This window comes from Meleagris gallopavo, chromosome 17 (assembly GCF_000146605.3).
Source record: "Meleagris gallopavo isolate NT-WF06-2002-E0010 breed Aviagen turkey brand Nicholas breeding stock chromosome 17, Turkey_5.1, whole genome shotgun sequence".
Lineage (NCBI taxonomy): Eukaryota > Metazoa > Chordata > Aves > Galliformes > Phasianidae > Meleagris > Meleagris gallopavo.
The window spans coordinates 5,781,517-5,801,052 of NC_015027.2; the positions used below are offsets into that span (position 1 = coordinate 5,781,517).

Here is a 19,536-nt window from a genome sequence, read left to right on the forward strand (position 1 = left end):
GAGCCGCTCCTCGGGAGCGTCTTTCTTCCCAAAGAGCGTTCCGAATCCCGCTGTGAAACTCCAGCAGCCCTCTCTTATTTCCCACGTATCCCTTAACCCCGCAACTTTCCGAGCTGTGCGTTAACCCAGCAACTTAGCGAGGTTTGTGGAGCTTCGCGGGCGCCTCCCCGCGTAACGCCGTGCGGCCGCGACCCCGAGCGGAGCAGGAGAGGGAATACGTGCCGCCTGGTTTGTCCTGTTGTGTGTTTAAAGGCTGGAACGGGGCACTTTCCTTAGGCCTGCAGCGTGTTTGGGCATTTTCTCTTTTTGCCTTTTTTTTTTTTTTGCTCGTATCGTGGGAATCAGCACGAGGTGTTGGAACGATGTGCTCACACAGTTGTTGCGGTGTTTCCAGGTGGGATAAGGAGCTGTGCCACCCTGAACCTCTTTCTCCACTGAGTCGGAGCCTTTGTGTCTTTTGTGCGGAGCTTTGAATGCGTTTAAATGTTTGAAACCCACAGAGAGCCTTGTCTCTCTGTGAAAAAATGAGTGTTTCGGTTACCGTCACAGATGCCGCTTAGGTTTTGTTAAAAATAACAGAAATAGGCATGCTTGCTTTTTCTGGAGGCATGGATTTGTTGCTTCTTGAGCACCATAATGGGCCAGTTGGCCAGAGCTGCACAAAGGACAGAACGTGTGCCTGATAATGCTGGGCACGGGATGGGGATTTCAGAGAATCCACCCGCTGTGTGTGGAGCCGAGCAGCCCGGCAGTGCAGTTCGTGTTCAGGAACTCTCTTCTGCTCTGCTGCTGTTTTTAAGTGCTGTTTGCTTACTGACGGGTCAGCTTCAAAGGGTTGGAACTGTGCACAGCGATGAGACGGTGCTTCTGATCACGCAGCCACGTTGTTGGCTGTGTGGGGCTGTACTATTTTGGATGTAGGTATTTCATTCATGAGCGCAGCATACCTCCTTTGAGTCCTGCTTTGTGGATGTTGGAGAGGGGTAGAAGCAGGAGTTGATCATTCAACAGATTTGTCCGGTTCTTTTTCCCTCGGTGAGGGCACTCTGCCCTCAAGTCAGTTGCTACAACTTCACCTGTGAAGTAAATCTTATGGCATCAATAGCTTTTGTATGCTTTAACCCTCACCAGAGCCACCTTGCTTTAAGCATGAGTGCTAAGCTTTGGGATTGTCTGGGCTGTGTTGGGTGAAGTGGAATTGTCTTGGCTCACAAATAAAAAAAACGTGTATAGGTATATATATGTATATAAGTAACAAAACTTATTTTTATTAAACTTAAAGAGGGCAGTAAAACCATGAAGCTAGTAGGTTGGACAGGTGTGCAGTTTCAAGAGTTACTGTACAGAATCATACGACATTTCTTCTCGTTATGGTTAGAAGTATTCATATGGCTTTTTGTGTGTGCATCTCAAGTATTTCCTTGAACCATTTTTCCTAGTTTTTAAGGCAATCATGGTTTGATTTTGAATCTCATTATTCCCTCCCACCTGCAGTCAAGAAATGTGGGGAAATTAACCAGAGAAATCCAGTATTCTGTGGTTTAAATGTTTTGAAAAGACTTGTGCTGTGAAACTGAACTTTATGCACGAGGAATTCTTGCATCTTGAGTGGGGCCACATAGACAATTTCACGTGTGCATTCTCATTTGCTTAATGGGAGCAATTTGTTGCCATCCATGGCTCTTCTGTGGAGATGCAGCCGCTGAAGATTAAAATACCTTGCATACAACAGAGTTTTCTGGGACACGAGCACTTGGAGTGCTGCGTTTCAGAACCAAACAGGAGCAGAGTCAGATCGTGCATACTGTGAATGTTGAATGGCTCCAGCGTGTGCTGCCCTGCTTTATTGATGTGGGAAGGCAGCCTTGCTTTGCAGTGCTGCTGTGTGCTCCTGTTGCCACATCTCTATATGGACACGTGGGAAATTGCTTTCCATCAGTGCAGACTCCATTCCTTGGAAAATATATATTGTATTCTTAGACAGTGTGCCCTTCAATGCCTGTCTTCACGTGTTGGTAGAAGCCTGGTGCTTCTGGTGTTACTGCAGCTTGGCTGAGAGTAGTAAACAGTGAAGTTGTTAGGATTTTATCTTGAGATTAATGCAGCCTTATCTCCTTTGTTTAAACCACTCCCGTGAATGAGCTTCTATTTTAGAAAACATCTAGCACGTGTCTTACAGAATACATGGCTGTGTTGCATTTATGTGGCAGCAGTGTTAAATCTTCATAACCGAGAGAGTTTTTGAACTTTCTTTTTAACCATACTTACTTTTCTTTCAGTCTAGCTGGAAGAAAAACTAAGAGTAAATATAATGATGTGAGATGTAAAAGGTACAGGGTTATTTTTGTTTTGAAGGTTGACAGGTATGTGTAGATTCTAAATAGTTCTCAATAACAGTGGGGCAAAAAGTACTGTGCCCTCAGCCAGCATAGGAAAGCAGTGGAAACACTCTCACAGATGCTGGATTTATTAAATGAAATAAAGCACAGTTTTTGCAGAAAGAAGTGTGATGCAGCAGGCAAGTACTGGAGTGCTGAACTTTGGGACAGATGCACAAACATTTATGCCATGGTTTGGCTGCTGGGAATAGGTATCCTGGTCGGGAAAACACAGCAGAATGAGGAAAACTCATTGTACTGACTTGTCATCAACTTGCAGGATCTTTCCATAAGTAATTTGGCCGTTTTCTACTTGTATGACATTACATAACGTCATAAAGAAGAGATGAGCTTGGACCACTGCTGGAAGTAGCATCAGAAAGTGCTATGCATCTGTTCCAGAAAGGAACTGGTTGTAGGAGAGGCATGACTTTAAAACAAAGCACATTGTGTAAGAGATGCAGAGTAACCATAGGCCATGAGATGATGTGACCTGGTAATGTAGGCTGGGATCTCTCGCTGGCTATAGTAGAATTTGACAGTGTGGCTGTCCATTTGTTGTCTCCATTCAGACTTGCTAAAATATTTGTACATGGTATGTAATGCTCTGCGAAGGAGCTTCTGCAGATTTTCCTGCCCTTGCTACCTTCTTAAAATAGATTTTCACTTCAAAAAGTAGTTAGGATGCAGAACTTTTTAATGTGATGTCTTTGGAGAGGAGTGCTGCTGCCAGCTTGCCCTGTTAGCCAGGCTGCAGTGGCCCCGTGGCTGCCTGCAAAGGCTGCAGTTTGCCTGGTGGCAGCTGAAGTAAAAATACCCGGTGTGCGAGGGAACTGTTCTGAATACTCTAGCAGTCCAAACACAGTTACCATGGATGAATTACAATATGGATTTTCTGGCTCATGGTTACTTCTTTTTGAGCCAGAATATATTCGCTGACTTCAGTGCAAGATGGATGTATGTAAAAGGTAGAATTTTGTCGTTTGTAAACTGTGATTCTCATTACTGTAAGAGAGGCTGTGTACTACAACAGAACTCAGTTAAAGACGTGCTGGCATGTACAAGTTGGAGACTGCTGCTGCAGCATGCTTGGCTAAAGTCAGAGAGAAGGGGCCCTTGACCATTAGAGCTTGACAATTATTGTTTGTCCACTCACGCTACTTTATACCTCATTGTATTTGCAGCATGGTCAAGAAACACTCTGTGTATCTGGGGCTACTTCATGTTAGTCACTGGACAAACATCTGCATAGAAACAGGCGTGCTCTGAAAGCAAGCCTCCATTTCAAAAACATTTTATTTGTGCATCTGACAGCACTTTGTGTGTATAATAATGGCATTTTCTTTCCCATCCCCCTTTCTCCTTTGCTTGATCCCACAGGGAGGTCATAATTCTGTGATTTTCACCAAACTCTGTTGCAATGCAAGTGAGTGTGATGTGATAAATTCAGCATTATGACGTCACTTCATGATCATCAACAGAAGATGGGGTATGTGGGAGCAAATCCTTGTGTAAATACAAATCACTATGATAAATGATAGTCATGGTAAAAAGCCAAACAAGCGTGAAAGCCTTTTCTTGAATGATGATATATTGGCAGCAAAGGCTTTCTGTTTCTGTGCCATCAAATGTTTTTAGCACTCGTTGCATCTGCAAAAGCTGCCTTGACACTTTATCTATGAGTGTAATATACACTGCCGTGTTTGCTCACCAGTTTATTACTTTTATACATGGCATTTATACTCAATTTTGGAGCTTTAGTGTTAATAAACAAAATCTAAATACATTTAAGTGTCTTGAGCTATTTGAAATGGGAAAATGAGTATATAATTATATAACTTCTAGGATATTAAGATGCCTCGGGCATAACCACTAAAGAAGTGTTGATGTTAATGCTTACCCTACCTACCTATCCGTGGCTGTCCTTAAAATGCTGTGCAGATATGGTTCAGAATTTAAAAATGCTTTAACACAATTGCAGATACACATACGGGCTTTGTTTCCATTGTGTAATCTAGTTTCTGCATTGACTGTAACCAAAATGTTTAAAATACTTTTCAGTGTGGAAGATTACAGCAAGGAAAATTATAGTATGTATTTTAAGGTACATCATTTCCTTTGTTTTTGTGTTTGGGTCATTCATGGGCAAACAGAAGTCTTGAAATCAGAAAAAAAAGTGTTTATTTATATATATATATATTATATATATAAACTATGGAGTTTGTTAGTTAGATGTGGACAAATGAAATTGAGTAGTGCCACACTTCTAGCCTGGTGAGCTGTCAGACTGATGGTGGGCTTTCACCTTTTCCAGTCCACTGCTCAACGTGTGGATCAATCTCTGTAACAGAGTACAGTGCCATAGAAATTCTAACCCAGTGACTGCCTACCAGAGGTGAAATAGCATCAGCAGGTGCAGTTCTGGGCAGTATCTCAGGATGAATGGATTCAGCAGCAGATGAGTTTTGTAGGTGGGATGTGTTTCCCAATAGAAAGGGGACAGGAGCTCACAAATGCCATGATTCCACTCCAGCAACTGGTCTCAGAATATTTAGTGGTTTGGGCAGCACTTAGCAAACTTCAGTTTTTGCAGGCAGTGTAAAGAAATTGTCAGCTCTAAAGAAACAAAAGCAGTGTCTCTATTCACAGTGGTGACTTTACACAGAAGATAAAACATGAGGATTCAGAGTAGGACTGATGGGGGGGTGGAGTTTGTGATTTTTGTGTTGATTCTTAATGGAAATACTGTAAATGTTACAGATAATAACCTGAGCTTTGTGTTTGCATTACACGTCTTAAATTCTGGAGTTTGTGCTGTTGATCTTAAATGTCTGAATGTCATTACATTTCTTTGTTAACAGACTTGTGTTCGTGCTGCCATCTTTTTTCCTATTAATACTTCTCTGGTCCTAAACTGACAATGCTGCAAATGCTTACACTGTAAAATATTTGGATAACAGCAGTTTGATGTCTGGTTTTCTTTTTAATCGTGTTTGCAGGATTGGGATGTTGGTGTACTTCCATTGCAGAATATCCCTATTCCCATTGTTGTCTGAATTACTATGTATTGAAAACAGAAAAGAAATCCCTGTAGCTGAAGGTTATCAGAACTTACAGTGGTATTTAGAAGCTCAGAAGAATTAAAATGTCAGGGCTAACTTAAATACTAGAAGGAAAAGTTACTAATATAGGTTTCCTCCTGTGTTCTACAGTCTGTCCAGTGAAGATGCTGTGTGAGGCTGCTTTGAGATGCTAACAGGTATCTTGAACTTTTGGTTTTCCAGTGCAGCATCTCTAAGTAATATTTTGCTATAGGAAAAGGCTGAAATCTTGATTTAAAAAAAAAAATATATATATATATTTATTCACCTCTCCTACACCCAAACCAAAAGCCCAACTGGTTTTATTTCCATGACTTCAAAGGTTTTCCAAACTAGAAATGAGCTTAGTTTGACTTGTATTCTTGAAAAATGTATATATCATGGTCATGTCTTCACAATTGAGTATGCTCTCATTACTGACATGCTCTCATTTCCACTCTCATTTTTATCACCCCAAGCAGTAGAGCTCCAAATTAGTCTAACATTGTTTCTTGACATATTTCAGCCATCTAGTGTACATAAATGGATGTATCTAAACACACAGAGCAAAAGCTGCTCTAGGAAGAACCTTGGGAAAGAAGCAGATCTGAAATAGTTCTGTGCTTTAATTAAAATGTACTTGTGGACAGATCCAAAATGTTCAAATTGTCATTTATAGCTTCTCTTTTTTTAAACGAGGAAGTGTCTCCTCTAAAGGGAAAACAAATAGGGTTGGCTTTCATAGCTAAAACAAGTAGTAAGGAGGATGTTTGTGGCATTTCTACAACGTGGCTGCTTTAGATGCTGGAAGCCCTTTCTAAAAATGGAGATATCACATATGTATTTGGAGTCACATCCAGCTTCTCCCATCCTGCAAAGTACATTATTATTTTAATCTGTACCTTCCAAAATTCCAAAACTAATTCAAATGTTTTTAAAATTGAAATAACAAAAATGCTTGAGATCTCATGCCAAATTAATTTCAAATGTTCCTGAATATTTAAGGGAATTATTCCTTGTTGCTAGCTTTTAACTGATCTGTTTGCAGAGCTCTGTTGCAAACCCAGGAACCAGCAGTGGTGATCTGTGACCTGAAAACTGATCACAGAAATGTGATGAAATTTCTCTGGCGTTCTGAACCTTCCTTTAATGTTCTCATGCAAAGACCTCAAGGAGTTCCTCCTGTAACTGAGTGCTCAGCATCCATTCCATTTCCGCACTCTGTCTGTGTGACCCCCTAACGCAGTGGCACCCTCTGGCCACATTTCCTTTGCAATTTGTCAGTGTTATGACTTCATGGCTGGCTGGCAGGGGTCTGCAGAGTGCTGTAGGTTATGCATTTCCCCCCGATAGTGCTCTCAGCCTTCCCTATCCAGCTAGCCAGGCTTTCCTGACTCTGAATTCTGCATCACAGCACATAGTGGTACCAGCAGGGCTGTTGGTTCTAAGGCCAGGGCTTCAGAGTTGTGTGACAGGAGTGTTGAACGATTATTGAATTGCTAGAAGCAAATTTCTACCCAGAAAGAAACTTCAAATGATCAAAATGCATTTAGTTTTTTAATACCATTAAGCAGTTTCATGACAATCAAAACACACTGGTCTGTCTAAAACCTCTTCTGCTCTCTAGAAACTTAAGTGAAAATTTTAAGTGTTAAATCTGCATTTTCATTAGCTGCTCTTCTTAGCTGTATTGTTAATGCTGATGTTATTCCTGCTACTGCAGTTACTCACCAGTCAAGTAGCAGCCCTCAGAAATGTGGAGGTTAGCAGTGCTCTGACAAATGTTTGAAACGCAGAGAACAATTTGCAAAATGCAGTTCTAAAGACGATGTAATAGAGATCATCCTACTTAGTAGCCTATTTAAATCCTTGACAACTTACAATAGTAGATCGCTTCGTTTTGAATACAGATTTTAACTTGAACTTCTCCTGCATTGTAATTTCACAGGGAGAAGAAGTGGGTGACAGTTGGTGACACGTCCCTACGGATTTACAAGTGGGTGCCAGTAACAGAGCCCAAGGTCGATGATGTAAGTATCCTGCAGATGGCTTGCATGCTTCAAGGTGTACAGACTCACCTTCGGGGAAAGCTGAACAAAAGATGCTGTCTGTTCTTTGAGCTTCTAAGCTAAGCCTGGTGTGGGTCTCCAGAGCCTTTGGATGGATCGGCCCTAGAGACAAGGTTGATCTCTGCAAAAAGTGATATTGGTGGTTCATTAGGTGGCAAGTCCTCAGAGTCAACTTGTATCAATTCTCAGATAACTGATACACGGTTGACTTGAAACTGATTTTGAAACATTCCTCAACATATGGGGGTGAGGGTAGAAACAAGATATCAGTTACATTGTTCCTCTTTCTCCTTGATGCTTGAAGGGAAAGGGGGCACTTTGCAGTGTGTTGTCTGCGCGTTTTTTGTTTTGCTAAAAAAGATAGGTGCAAAACACTGAAGTAAAAATACGAAACCTCAGTGGAGCCCAATATCTCTTATATCTTAAGATAGCCAGCCCAAGCAGTACGGTCCGTGGGCTTTAATGTAACGTCTGTTTTTGATAAATGTTTGGTGTATGCATCATGTTTATATTCTGGTGTGCACTGTTCATTTGCCATAATGTCATAAAAATAGCAAATGTAGAAGTCAAAGTTGACTGGACATAAACTGATACTGAAAAACAATTTTTTATTTGTAACTTTATAATAGAGGTACTGTTGTAGAGATAAAATTAATCCATGGTACCACAGTAAATTAAATGTGCAGCAGGATATATGTATATCCTATGAATGTATGGCTTTCAGTTGAGGCAGTTTTACAGTTGTCTCAAAATTGACTCAAAGTCCACATTCAAGACCTGTGGTCGATAAGCGTTGTTTTACTTGAGCTTATTTCTTTTGGTGCCTTTGGTTGTACCACAGTTTTACATGACAGTTGGAGTTGTGGTAAACCTTCTGTCATCTTTCAGAGCTTGAGCAGCATCTCTGCGAAATACCCATTTTTGAATTGGGCAGCTTTTCTGGTTTCTTTATAGATATTTGTTCTATCTTTCCAGTTATTGAATGTTTGGTCTTGATTTTACTATTATGTCCCAGTGTGGGAGAGGAAGCTGTGTGCAGGGAGAGAGGAGGTTACTTAGGTTACTTAGGCTCGTGGCTTCTGAAAATAATGGGTACTATTATTTGCTTGAAATAGAATTTCTGTTGAGTGAATGGATGGATTTTTAAAATGACTGGCACCTAAAGTCAGAATGAGCTGATATAGTGCTGTCTATATGCAGAGTTTAATTGATGTTTTTTGAGCCATAATCTTCAGCCCCCCCTGCCATTCACATGTTGTTCCAAAGTCACGTTGTCTTTTCTTGGAACTGGAATTAAGCTCTGTCCTTCAACTAGTTTTTGAAGGCTGTTGTGGAACCTCACTGTTTTGATGGTTGAACTTTTTAAAATGAAAAAACAACCCCTCAAACCCACCTTTCAGCTTAAATTGCTCAGTAATTTCTCAGTACTTGTGCCACATGTGTTCTCTTACTTTGAGAAAAGCTGAGAGATCTTCCCCTCTGAACTTCTGTTTTGCAAGGATAAAGAAATCTGTGTGGTTTCACCTCTATTTTATGTATTAGAGAATATAATCTGGGTCCTTTCATTTGTTCTCTCTGAAGTAATAAAACAATTAAGAAAGCCTAATAGTCTATGTGATGTGAAGGGAAAAATCCAGATCTCCCTTGCTGAATTCCTTCTTCGGTCTTAGACTGTTTGATTTTATTTCCTTCCCTTGTTGGAGAATGTTGTCTTAACCAAATACATAGGTTGGTAAGCGGTCTTCCTAGAGTTAGGCTTTTAATTGTCTTCTCAGCAGGCACGCAGAATCCTCCAAAAGCAGTGCAGCTGGCTCTTTCTCCTGTGAGACTGATTACGTCACCTCTTAATTGAAAATGCTGCATCCCTTAGCAGACGCAGATTTTCCACGTGATGGATGCCAATGTCTCTTCCTTTGTTTTACTGCTTGCAGTCCATACTGTTGTTTGGTCACGAGCCTGTTGTGACCTATTGTCCATGTAGGACTATATTGTGTATGCTCTCTGTTTTAGGTCAATTTAATTTTTCTTAATCCATTGTTGAATTTTAATGAAGAAACTGCATTAGATATAGAGAAGGAGGAGGTTTCTGCAGCATAGGTTGTTGAGAAAGGTAAAAAGCCATCTCTTCAGTGTCAAAATTCTAAATCTGTTATCATTCCTGTTATGAACACATTCCTGTTGTATGAGTGTGTTCTAAAGCTTCCTAATCTAAAGGGGAGCATGCACTGAGTTTGGTAGCAGTATGCTAATATGTGTAACCCATAAAGTAAGCAGAGTTAAGCACTCAGAAATCAGGTAGCTCGTGAATCTTCAGCCCTGCCCCTCATCAACGTTCTTCACTTTTCCTAGTATGGCAGAGATTCTTTTCACCTTGCTTTTATAGTTGGTTACAGGGTTACGTGCTGGCATCTCCCTAGTTCTTTGAATGGGTTTTGGCAAGCTGTTTAATCATTGTGCCTCTGATTCTCAGCTGACAGGAGGAGGGGTAGTATTGAGAACTATTGTACTTTTTTTTCCATATTTTTACAAAAATAGTGCAGAGGTGACAAAAAAAAAAAAGATTAAATGCTAACTGCTGCTAGAATGTCTGGGTAAAAACCTATGTGCTCCAGTGCTTTGTGTCATGAAGTGCACAATTAAAAAGACAACCCTGCAATTACTAGGACTGATGCATTAGTATTATGATATCATCAGTGCTTATCTCCTTGGTTTGTTTCTCCCTTGAAATTAGGTGCTTACAGAAGTAATGAGTGGAAAGGGCTTCATATTTAAACTTTTTTGAACTTTGCTTGTTGTCATTATTCTGTTCTTGTGGTGTTTTTTGGTTTTTGTTTTCTTTATGGTGACCATGTCATTTGTTTGTGGTACCTTTTGTTTTTCAGAAAAATAAGAATAAGAAAAAAGGCAAAGATGAAAAATGTGGCTCTGAGGTGACCACTCCAGAGAACAGCTCCTCTCCAGGGATGATGGACATGCATGGTGAGTGGGAGAAGGTCAGCACAAATTACCCTATTACACTGCTGTGGAAGTGTAAGCTAACTGTGTCGAATCCTCCGTTGCTCAGTTTGAATCAAAGTGAGAATGGCATCAGATACTTGCTCATTACCTTGGATTTCTGTTCTCTGGATGTACCAACAGTTGTTTAAACGCCTTTTTTTGGGTCTCTGTACGTGGAGTGAAGTACAGTTAGTGAAGCTATATGTGAAAATAAAACTGTCAGTATCTACTATCCAAATGTTATGCTCTTACACTGAGTAACTCTCAAGCTTGCTGCTTGCGGAACCAGAAGACCCCCAAAGCCTTGGTGGCACGTACCATTGTTTGTATTGGTTTTGTACTTATTTAAGGGAAGAAGAGAGTCAGAGCAGAGTTCAGTGAGAGTCATGAGAGCAAGCTGTGGTTCTCCTTGCATCTTCTTTCTGCCTTGGTGAAATTAACTGGTTAAGAAACTGTTTTTTGCTTCCCAGTCAGACAGTTTAAAAACAAAAACAAAAAAAACCCCTGCAACTTGTTGACTGCTAGTATGATATTTATTACAAAGGAGCATGCACAGCTCTTTTTTAATTTTTTACTTTCTAGGTGTTTGGATAGCAATTATGGTTGAGAATGCAGCACTATTTGAGCTGATAAGAGAGGATTGTGTTTTGGCAGGATGTAATTTTTTCACTTCAGCTTTATTTGCATTTTTATTGCTACTTGATTCGTTTTTGCAGTGTTTGCAGTGAGTATAGTCTTGTGATTAAAGGATTGAGTATGTTATTCACAGACTGGATTAATTTTTCATCCATGTTGCAAACTTCTAATTTAATAATTTAATATGCTTAAGCCTTTTACCCCCATCGATGAAGTGAATATAAAGCAAGTATTATATCATTTTTAATTGTGTTTTTAACCCATATTGTACAATTTCACTGTAAGCTTAATCTTACTTCGAGCTGTCCTGACAAGAGATGTCCAGTACTGGCTATGTGTTTCTGAAGTCCTTTGGATGTAATGATTGTACAGATGCAGAGGGAGATGGATCACCTAACATGCTAATAACTTAATTAATGTTTTGCTGGGTTACTTCTCTTCAGGGATCAGGGCTTCTGTCTCAGTTCCCCCAGTTAGACTGGTTTAAAGATTACAGTAAGATTCACTGCTATCCATAAAGTATTAGCTGAGATATTTAAACTGCTGTCATTGGTTTTCACAAAAGGAGGGCACAAGCAGCACAATTCCTGATCTGTGTTGTAGAAAATTTTTATCATCGAGCTTTTTGAGTCTGGAGAGTATTCTGAAGAATTATTTCTAAGATGTTGTCGCTTTTAGGACTGGCTGCTACATTGTGCTTTGATAGCACTGTGAGCTTTTTGACCTTGGGACACCCTTCTAAAACCACCTGCTCATCAGAGCATTGTAGTGATACAAAGGAAATTTTTAGTATGATATTTAATTGGTCCTTTGTTAGCTGATCTATAAAATGAGGTGGCTCCAGTTAACCTGTTTTACTCACATTACAAAATTATGGGTTCTTTAAAAGAGATTGAAGTTAACATTCTCCGTTTTATTGTATTTATTTACAGCATTTAGAAAACTCATGTAATTACAGCATATGCTGCAAGAGCAGAAGTTGTGGTGCTATGGAGTAAGCCTGGTGTTAGTGTAAACGCTGCTGCACTTGGTATCCAACAAGCTAGGCTATATCCTGCATTATCAGGATATTACAGGAAAATATAAAAAAGGAGCAATTATGTTGTGCTTTTTATTCAGATCTTGTCAAATTGGACTTTCTTGTTTAAATCTCTTTTGTTAACAGATGACAATAGCAACCAGAGTTCAATAGCTGATGCTTCTCCAATAAAACAAGAAAACAGTAGCAATTCAAGTCCAGCACCAGAACAGAATTTGGCAACACAAGCAGATGGCACTGAAGTAAAGTCTGATGAAACTCAGTCAGAAGCAAAGGAGCAACCTGGTTCAGAAGGTAAGCTGAAAGACCACCCTTAAAGCCAGCAAAAGCTGTTATCCTTTAGTGTGGTAGGCTTTATTTGCTTGTCCATTCTAAGGACTGAGTTATAACAGCTTGAAATAAATGGTTCTGAATTCTCAGCATCTAAATAAAAATGAACCATAAACTCTGGCTTACCAGTCATCCTTCCATACAATAGGAAGGACCAGATTGACAATCAAGTCCTTTTTAGAGAGGAAACAAACAAAGTAGTTTGTTGTCATAATCTCAGTCTTGAAAGAAGAACTAACTTAAAATAATGTTTAAAAAGTGACTGTTAGCCTTTAATCACACAAACCCTAGAAGGAGTTACTTTTGTACTCTTTGGTAAGAGATGTTCATTACCTACTGTGAAAGTAAAATGGAGGTGAGATACTTTAAATTGTATCTAATTTTTAATTGTGTAAGCTAAAATTAAGTTTTGCATTTTTTCTTAACATTGCTGGTTATTCAAAAGTTACTTGTGAATTCTGTCCTATTTTCTAAAAGCTACAGTTGTACACAGATGGAAACTGCGTGTGGATTAAGAGATTGTTGTGAACCTCACTCTTTAAATGGCATTTGGGTAATTGAAACATGTTCTGTATCTATAATCTGTGGAAGATAAGTGTCTTTATCCCCATTGTAAGAGATAAAATATGTTCTTAACACCATTCTAATTATTTGGTTGCAGAATTCTTCCCATAGCAAAGCAATTAAATTATGCCTTCCTGATTAAGTCCTTAGCTCGGTAGATCCACAAACCAATTTAAATATAGAGCTTTTATCTGGGTAATACTGGAATGATTATGTTGAAGTTGTCATTGTTAATGGGGATTAAATTATGACAACTGAATCATCACCAAACAGAAATAAAACAGAATCCTTCAAAGAACATTTCAACGAGAACATTTGTGATACAGTAAAATGTAAAGATTTACTCCTAGGTCTGATACTGAATTCGTTTGAAGATGCTTATGTAGCATACGTGCTCCCCTGACTAAATTTGGATTCAAAGAAAATCATACCAAGTTCTCTGGATTTGTTCCTGAGTGCATTACTGTAAAACAAAAGGGAGAAGCAATGATAAAAAAAAAAACACCCCTTGCTAGTGTTGCTACACAGATAGGGATCCACTACTGATCACAATTGAGCCTTTTTCTGTAGCTGCTTCTTACTTCTGGTTCAAAGTAACTTTCCTTGCATTCATTCAGCCCTTTGCAAAGTTTACGTTGGAACTTGTTCGCTAATGGCATTGACTTAGTTCTGTGGTACAGGGTGTGTGAGAGTTGAGCTCCCTCTAGGGACTGACTCCGGCAATCCTATACTGCCGGTAACATGAAGGCAAAGGCCTTGTAAAGTGGCAGTAGTGAGTGGTTTTGATTATGGAGTTTGAAATTAATTCACTATCTTTGTGTTGTTGTATACGTTATCATTAATGGCTACATGGGAGTGGAATTTTCATCTCCTGAGGAGTGCGTTTGTTTATAATAATTTCTTGAAATTTCAGATACCTCTGATGAACAGAATTCACAGTCTTCAATGGAAAATTCCATGAATAGTTCAGAGAAAGCAGAAATTCAGTCCTCTGGAGAAAACGATATACTTACAGAGGCATCAAAAAACTCTCAGGTAACCTTAAGCACAAAAGCCCAATTACTTAGGATTTGAAAAAAGAGCATTTTTACCAAAAAGCAAGTAAAAGGAGGCCAGATGTATATTTAGGCCCATTTCCTAATGCAGTGGCAATAAAGCAGCCATAGAGTATTAGACGTATGTATACCTGGTGGTGTGGTTAATTTGCTTGCCTTCTTGCATTTCAGATAATTTGATGAGCAATACTACAACTGGTCTGGTTTAATTTTCATATTCCCATACCAGGCTGTGTTAGTTTTATAGGGAAATACTAAATTTTAGTATTACAAATGGTCTTAGTACTTAACAAATGGTCTGGGCCTAACCAACTATAAAAACCCCTTTGAGGACAATTTAGATGTAAAATGTTTTCTATCAAAGAAAACTCATACAGCAGCTAGGAAAGTGAATTTTTTTTAGATTCTGTAGACAAAGGTGTTCTCATGTTGACTTGCTTAGAACACTGGAAAAAATCCAGATGGGTGGAAGAAGGAAATTATTGTAATTGTTCTGTTCACACTGGGACCCTCAGACAGAGCACTGTGCCTTCCTTAGTCTTTCCAAATGTTTCATGTTCTGTCCTGTAGAGGTTGCTTTGGCTATAGCAGGAGCAAATTCTTGTGCACGTGGTGTGTGTTATGCTCAGGTGTGGAGTTGAGGGAAGTCTGGGTATAACCATGCATCAAGGCTGTTGCCTGGAACAATCCCTGAGGCATCTAGCCTGGAACTAGGAATTTGTTCTTTTGAGTAGAGGATACAAATGTGAAGAAGCTGAAGTAAGATGTAAGTAGAGGAGTGACTTTTGGAAGCAAATTGACTTGGTCACATCATTCTTTAATTCAAGGATGCTTTGTGTTTCACAAGTGACACGCCAGGGAATTTCTTCTTGCTTCTTGTTTGATGCTTATGGCACGTGAAATTCAGTGCAATGATAACATGATTGTTTTTCTTTCCCCCCTGCCATTAAGGACTCTGAAGGAGTGCCACCTTCTAAAAAGATGAAAGTAGAGGCTTCCCAACAAAACGTTGAAGAGATTTAGACTATAGATTTTTCTGGTCAGTTTTTATGTAAGGTACATCAGTGGGCTTAATTCTAGAACAACCTTACTTAAGCATCTTCTCTTGGATGAGGACAGAACTCCTAACTTTTCAAGTTACCAAGCAAAAATCCAAGAAAGCCTAACAAAGGTTTAACTTCTCAGACACTGAAAACTTTTTCCTGTGAAACAAACATTGAGAACTTTTAAGTTACTGTCTCTGAAATGGTTGGAGTAAACAACTCAGGAGGGGTCTACGCACTGTTTCTAAAGTCAAAATTACGATTATGTTGCTGCTGTATTTTTTTTCATTTCTCTATTTAACATTGTAAGATATTTAAGGATGGTACAGGTCAGGTATTAGCTTTCATGTGGAGTTCATTGTTCTGGCGCGATGTCTGCTTTTGTTTTGTGCCTTGTGTTCTGAAAACAGTGCTAACTTTTGACTTTTAAAAGTTGTTTTGCAACTGTCTCCTTTGCAAAGTGACCTATGTTTGTATAATACCATGTAGAAGGCTCTTTTTTTTTTTTTTTTTTGGTGAGGGGGTTTGTTTTATTTTATTCTTAATTTTTAAATCCCTGGTGCTTAAATTTTAACAAATACCAATCAGGAAGCCATTTTCACTCTTGGAGTCCAAAGAGAGAAAAGAGCTTGATATATTATTTTAGCAGCTATAGTGGAGATCATTTATTGAATGCATGGCATTCGCAACTGTAAATTTGGTCTTCTAAATACTTAACTTCATCAGAAGTTAACATGATCTGTTTACCATTTATAGTCCAGATCTGAATATATAGTGTAACACAACAGTTAAAATACTTAGGTATTAGGTCCAGATCTCTGTACTGGGTACAACTTGCTTTACAGAAGAGTTCCACTATGTATATAAATAGGATCAAAAGGATTGATGCACAATGAATTTATTTTCAATTGGACTTTTTTGATATGAGATTTTCACTGAACTGGATTTCATTGTACTGTTTCTGTATAAGATGTTTACTTCTGTGTTCCAGGTTAATACTGTATTTGGGATTTTTTTTTTTTCTTTCAGCAAGTCTTGTAAATAAGCCTCGTTGTTTCTGTTGTCTCTGCATCACTGACAGAAATGTTCCTTCTTTTACAATTATGTCAAAGTGTGCTTATGCTGAACTTAATTGAAAAGCACTAAGCATGTGCGACTCCCTTCAAAGCAGTGGCGTTTAGAAGTGCAGAACCATCTGCGAAGGTCTCATCTTTGGGGCCTGATCTTCCAGGGTGAGTGCCCAGTTAGAACTGCTCAGTGTCAGTGGGAACCACTTCTCACTTAGTTCTCTTCACGCACACACGTGCATGTGCACACACGTGTATTGCTGGATCAGGCCCTTAGTCTGTCTTCACTTTGTATGTGAGAGGTGGAGCTTGGAATTTAAACTATGATCTCACAGCTATGAAAATGGTTGCATATAGTTTGTAAGCTAAGAACTGTAAATACTTTTTTAAAGGAAAAAAAAAAATTGCTTCCAGTTGATACATTTTCATAATTAGCTCTTCATCAAGCTTATTTATTTCTGAATTCTCCAATAGTGAAAATGGCTTGCACTTAGACTACTGGATTGCATCTGCAATTACCACTTTATTATGAAAAACAATGGGAAACTTGGGGGAGGGAGTGGAGGGAGGGCAGGTGGGGGAGCCAGTACTGGCATTCCATAGGATGTTTGTAGGATTCAATTCCAAACAACATATGACACTCAATTTCACAACTTTTCCTTTGTGTTGAAATAAACTTTTTGGATTTTAACTGAATAAAATTTGATTGCAAAACCATTTGTGAAAGAAGTGTGCTCCCTAAGAAGTTTATGGGATTTCTGGTCTGATCACGAAGTCCATTAACGTTCTGAAAATAAGGAAACGAGGAGCCAAAAATTATGTTTGCACAACATTATGCAATGAAATGGTAGGATTCTCTCTTGAATTGTGTGTATGCCTAAACTGTGGATAACTGGTCAATGATGATTGATTTGTATGTATATTACATTCAGATTTGTGATATTTTGTGAGAAGTTCTATTGATATATGAAATGGTCAAATTTAGAAAGATTCAAACTTTAAAATATTTTTGCTTTACTTTTTTTTATTTTTAATGCTAAAGCAAAACAAATCCGATGCCACCTTTGACAAGCAGTCATTTTTACTAATCCCTATCTCCAGGTGCATCACAGCAAGTTTTTAATTCTAATTTTGTAGAAGTTTCCAAGGGAATAAATAGATTTTTTGTTTAGAAACTAATTCCTGTACTTTAGGAAGAAATAAAATATATAAATAGCACTAAAAATACCTCAAATTTTTCATTAGATAGAAGCATTTATTGGCATTATTGACATCAATAGGTTTAATTATAAGCTTCCTTTTCTCTCCTGTGGCTTCTGCTCGGAATTGTTCATTGTTCTGTGGCTTACAAGACAAGGCATCATAATTATATTCTTAGAGCCTTTATTTCTAAAATAGTAATGTTTCATTTACAGCTTATATGGGATACACTCAGAACTTTTATTTTTAACCAGAGATTCTAGTGACAACAGACAGCTGAACAAGCAGATAGATTTGGGTTCCTTAGATCAGATATTGTCATTCTCTAAGAGAAGAGACTTTGGCATTACCTGGTATGAAGAAATCCAAAATAGTGTATAAGACTGTTATTAGTCTTAGTGAAGTGCCTGATAACATTTATGGGCCAACGGATGTGATTAAACACATTTTAATGCCAGAAAGTACAGATGGGACCAAACCAGAACAACAAATTCAAACCAGCCTGAGGTTTGAAACCAGATCTAAATCCAGTTGGTTTTGTTGGTTTTTTTTGGTGTTTTTTTTGTTTTGTTTTGTTTGTTTGTTTGTTTTTGTTTGTTTGTTCTGTTTTTTTTGGCTTGGACCTATCTCTATCAGAAACTCGTTTTCACTGTAAAAGGTTTTATTGAAAGCATTGAGACGTGGAGCAGAAGGAGAGATGTAATTTTCTTCAAGATTACTGAAAGTTCTCATACAGCTAATGTTTTAGAAATAGTGCAAATTTCAAGAAGTGCTTCCTTGCTACAGTGCTGAATGTTGGAGCTTCAGTTACAAAACATAAAAAAGAAAAAAAATTAAAAAAAAAAAAAACTAGGAGCAAGCAAGTAAATTAGCTGAGTTTGTGGAACGTGTGGGAAGGCCTTCCAAATAAGTGATTTACTCAGCCAAACATTTTATAGCAGAACTATTCCTTGGAATTTTTATGCTTGGGAAAGTAGTTGTTAAACATTCCAAAAAAAAAAAAAAGTGCTGGCACTTACAAAACAACAAAAAAATTTGACAAGGCAGTATAAAATATGGTTTTGGGTGGCTATCTTCATACATAAACATTGTCATGTTTTGGAATGTTCTTTATATCTAAGGGCCTGTTAGAAGGTGTAAAGAATTTTGTTTTCTTCAATACCTAATCGTTTTCCATCTTATGATTTGTGTGTGTGTGTGTGTTGTACAGCAGTATAATTTTTCACTTATTTATTCCATCGGTAGTTATGGTTTGTACAATGTACAATGGTTTCATTTCAAAAATAAAATAAAAATCACAACACGAATGCTTTGTGACTAATTTTTATCGAGAAACTTAATCTCAGCTTGTTTTTTAAATTAAAAATAAATTCCCATTTTTGTAGTCTTTTGAAATACGCATTCTATGGTGTTGTCTTATTTGGTAGTGTCATTTGGTTTGACCAAAGGTTGCCTCGGTGTGTTAGCAGGGCATTGACTGGGTGTGGATAATGTAACAGAAACAAATGAATATGGGCAATGAAATTACAGCAGCCTGTGGAAGAACTTGGTAATGTAAGGTTTAAGGTGCCTGCTGTTGGCTTAGTACTCAGCTAACATCTTGTGGAAAATTAAATTGGAGCAGAGGGCACAGTGTGAAAATGCGCTTCAGCTGGGAAGCATGCTAGAGTCTGATGCTGGCAAGGATAAAAATTCCTAGGAGTTTTGGAAGGATTCTTTACATTCAGGGTGGATGGGAAGTGTCCTGCTTATTCTCAGCATTCTATGTACTGTGTCCCAAAGTAGCCTGCAGCTGCCCAGACAGCTGGGGGGGAGGGGGATGAGGGGTGATCTGCTGCTCCTGACTGGTCCATTTTGGTGCCTCCCTTGCATTTACTGGGTGCTTGTGGGATCCTTTCATTGAACCACTTCAATCCAGTGTGAAAAACAACCTACTTAATTGCAGTGTTGCTTTTTTTTAAATTTAGTTTTATTTTTATGGAGTAGGGCATTTGTTTAAATGCAGCAAGAGGAAAAGAGTGAGGATTGCAGCCTCACTCAAGACAGGTCTCAGGAGTAAAAGCCTCTGAACAGATAAG

At 38.6% G+C, this 19,536-nt stretch overlaps 1 protein-coding gene across 2 annotated transcripts in view; it reads left to right on the top strand.

The window, feature by feature from the left end:
* BCL7A (BAF chromatin remodeling complex subunit BCL7A) overlaps positions 1–18,761 on the top strand; it is a 20,633-nt gene extending 1,872 nt beyond the window's left edge. Inside the window, exons 1-6 of one of the 2 annotated variants that reach the window (XM_003210933.4) lie at positions 3,743–3,867; positions 7,407–7,488; positions 10,410–10,506; positions 12,326–12,493; positions 14,007–14,128; positions 15,100–18,761. In XM_003210933.4, the coding sequence (XP_003210981.1) occupies positions 3,833–3,867; positions 7,407–7,488; positions 10,410–10,506; positions 12,326–12,493; positions 14,007–14,128; positions 15,100–15,171 (576 nt within the window). In that variant the 5' untranslated portion in view covers positions 3,743–3,832 and the 3' untranslated portion in view covers positions 15,172–18,761. Of the gene's footprint in view, positions 1–3,742; positions 3,868–7,406; positions 7,489–10,409; positions 10,507–12,325; positions 12,494–14,006; positions 14,129–15,099 lie in introns of those variants that run through there. The other variant, XM_010720132.3, reaches the window with a different exon arrangement.
* The last annotated feature ends 775 nt before the right edge of the window (positions 18,762–19,536 follow it).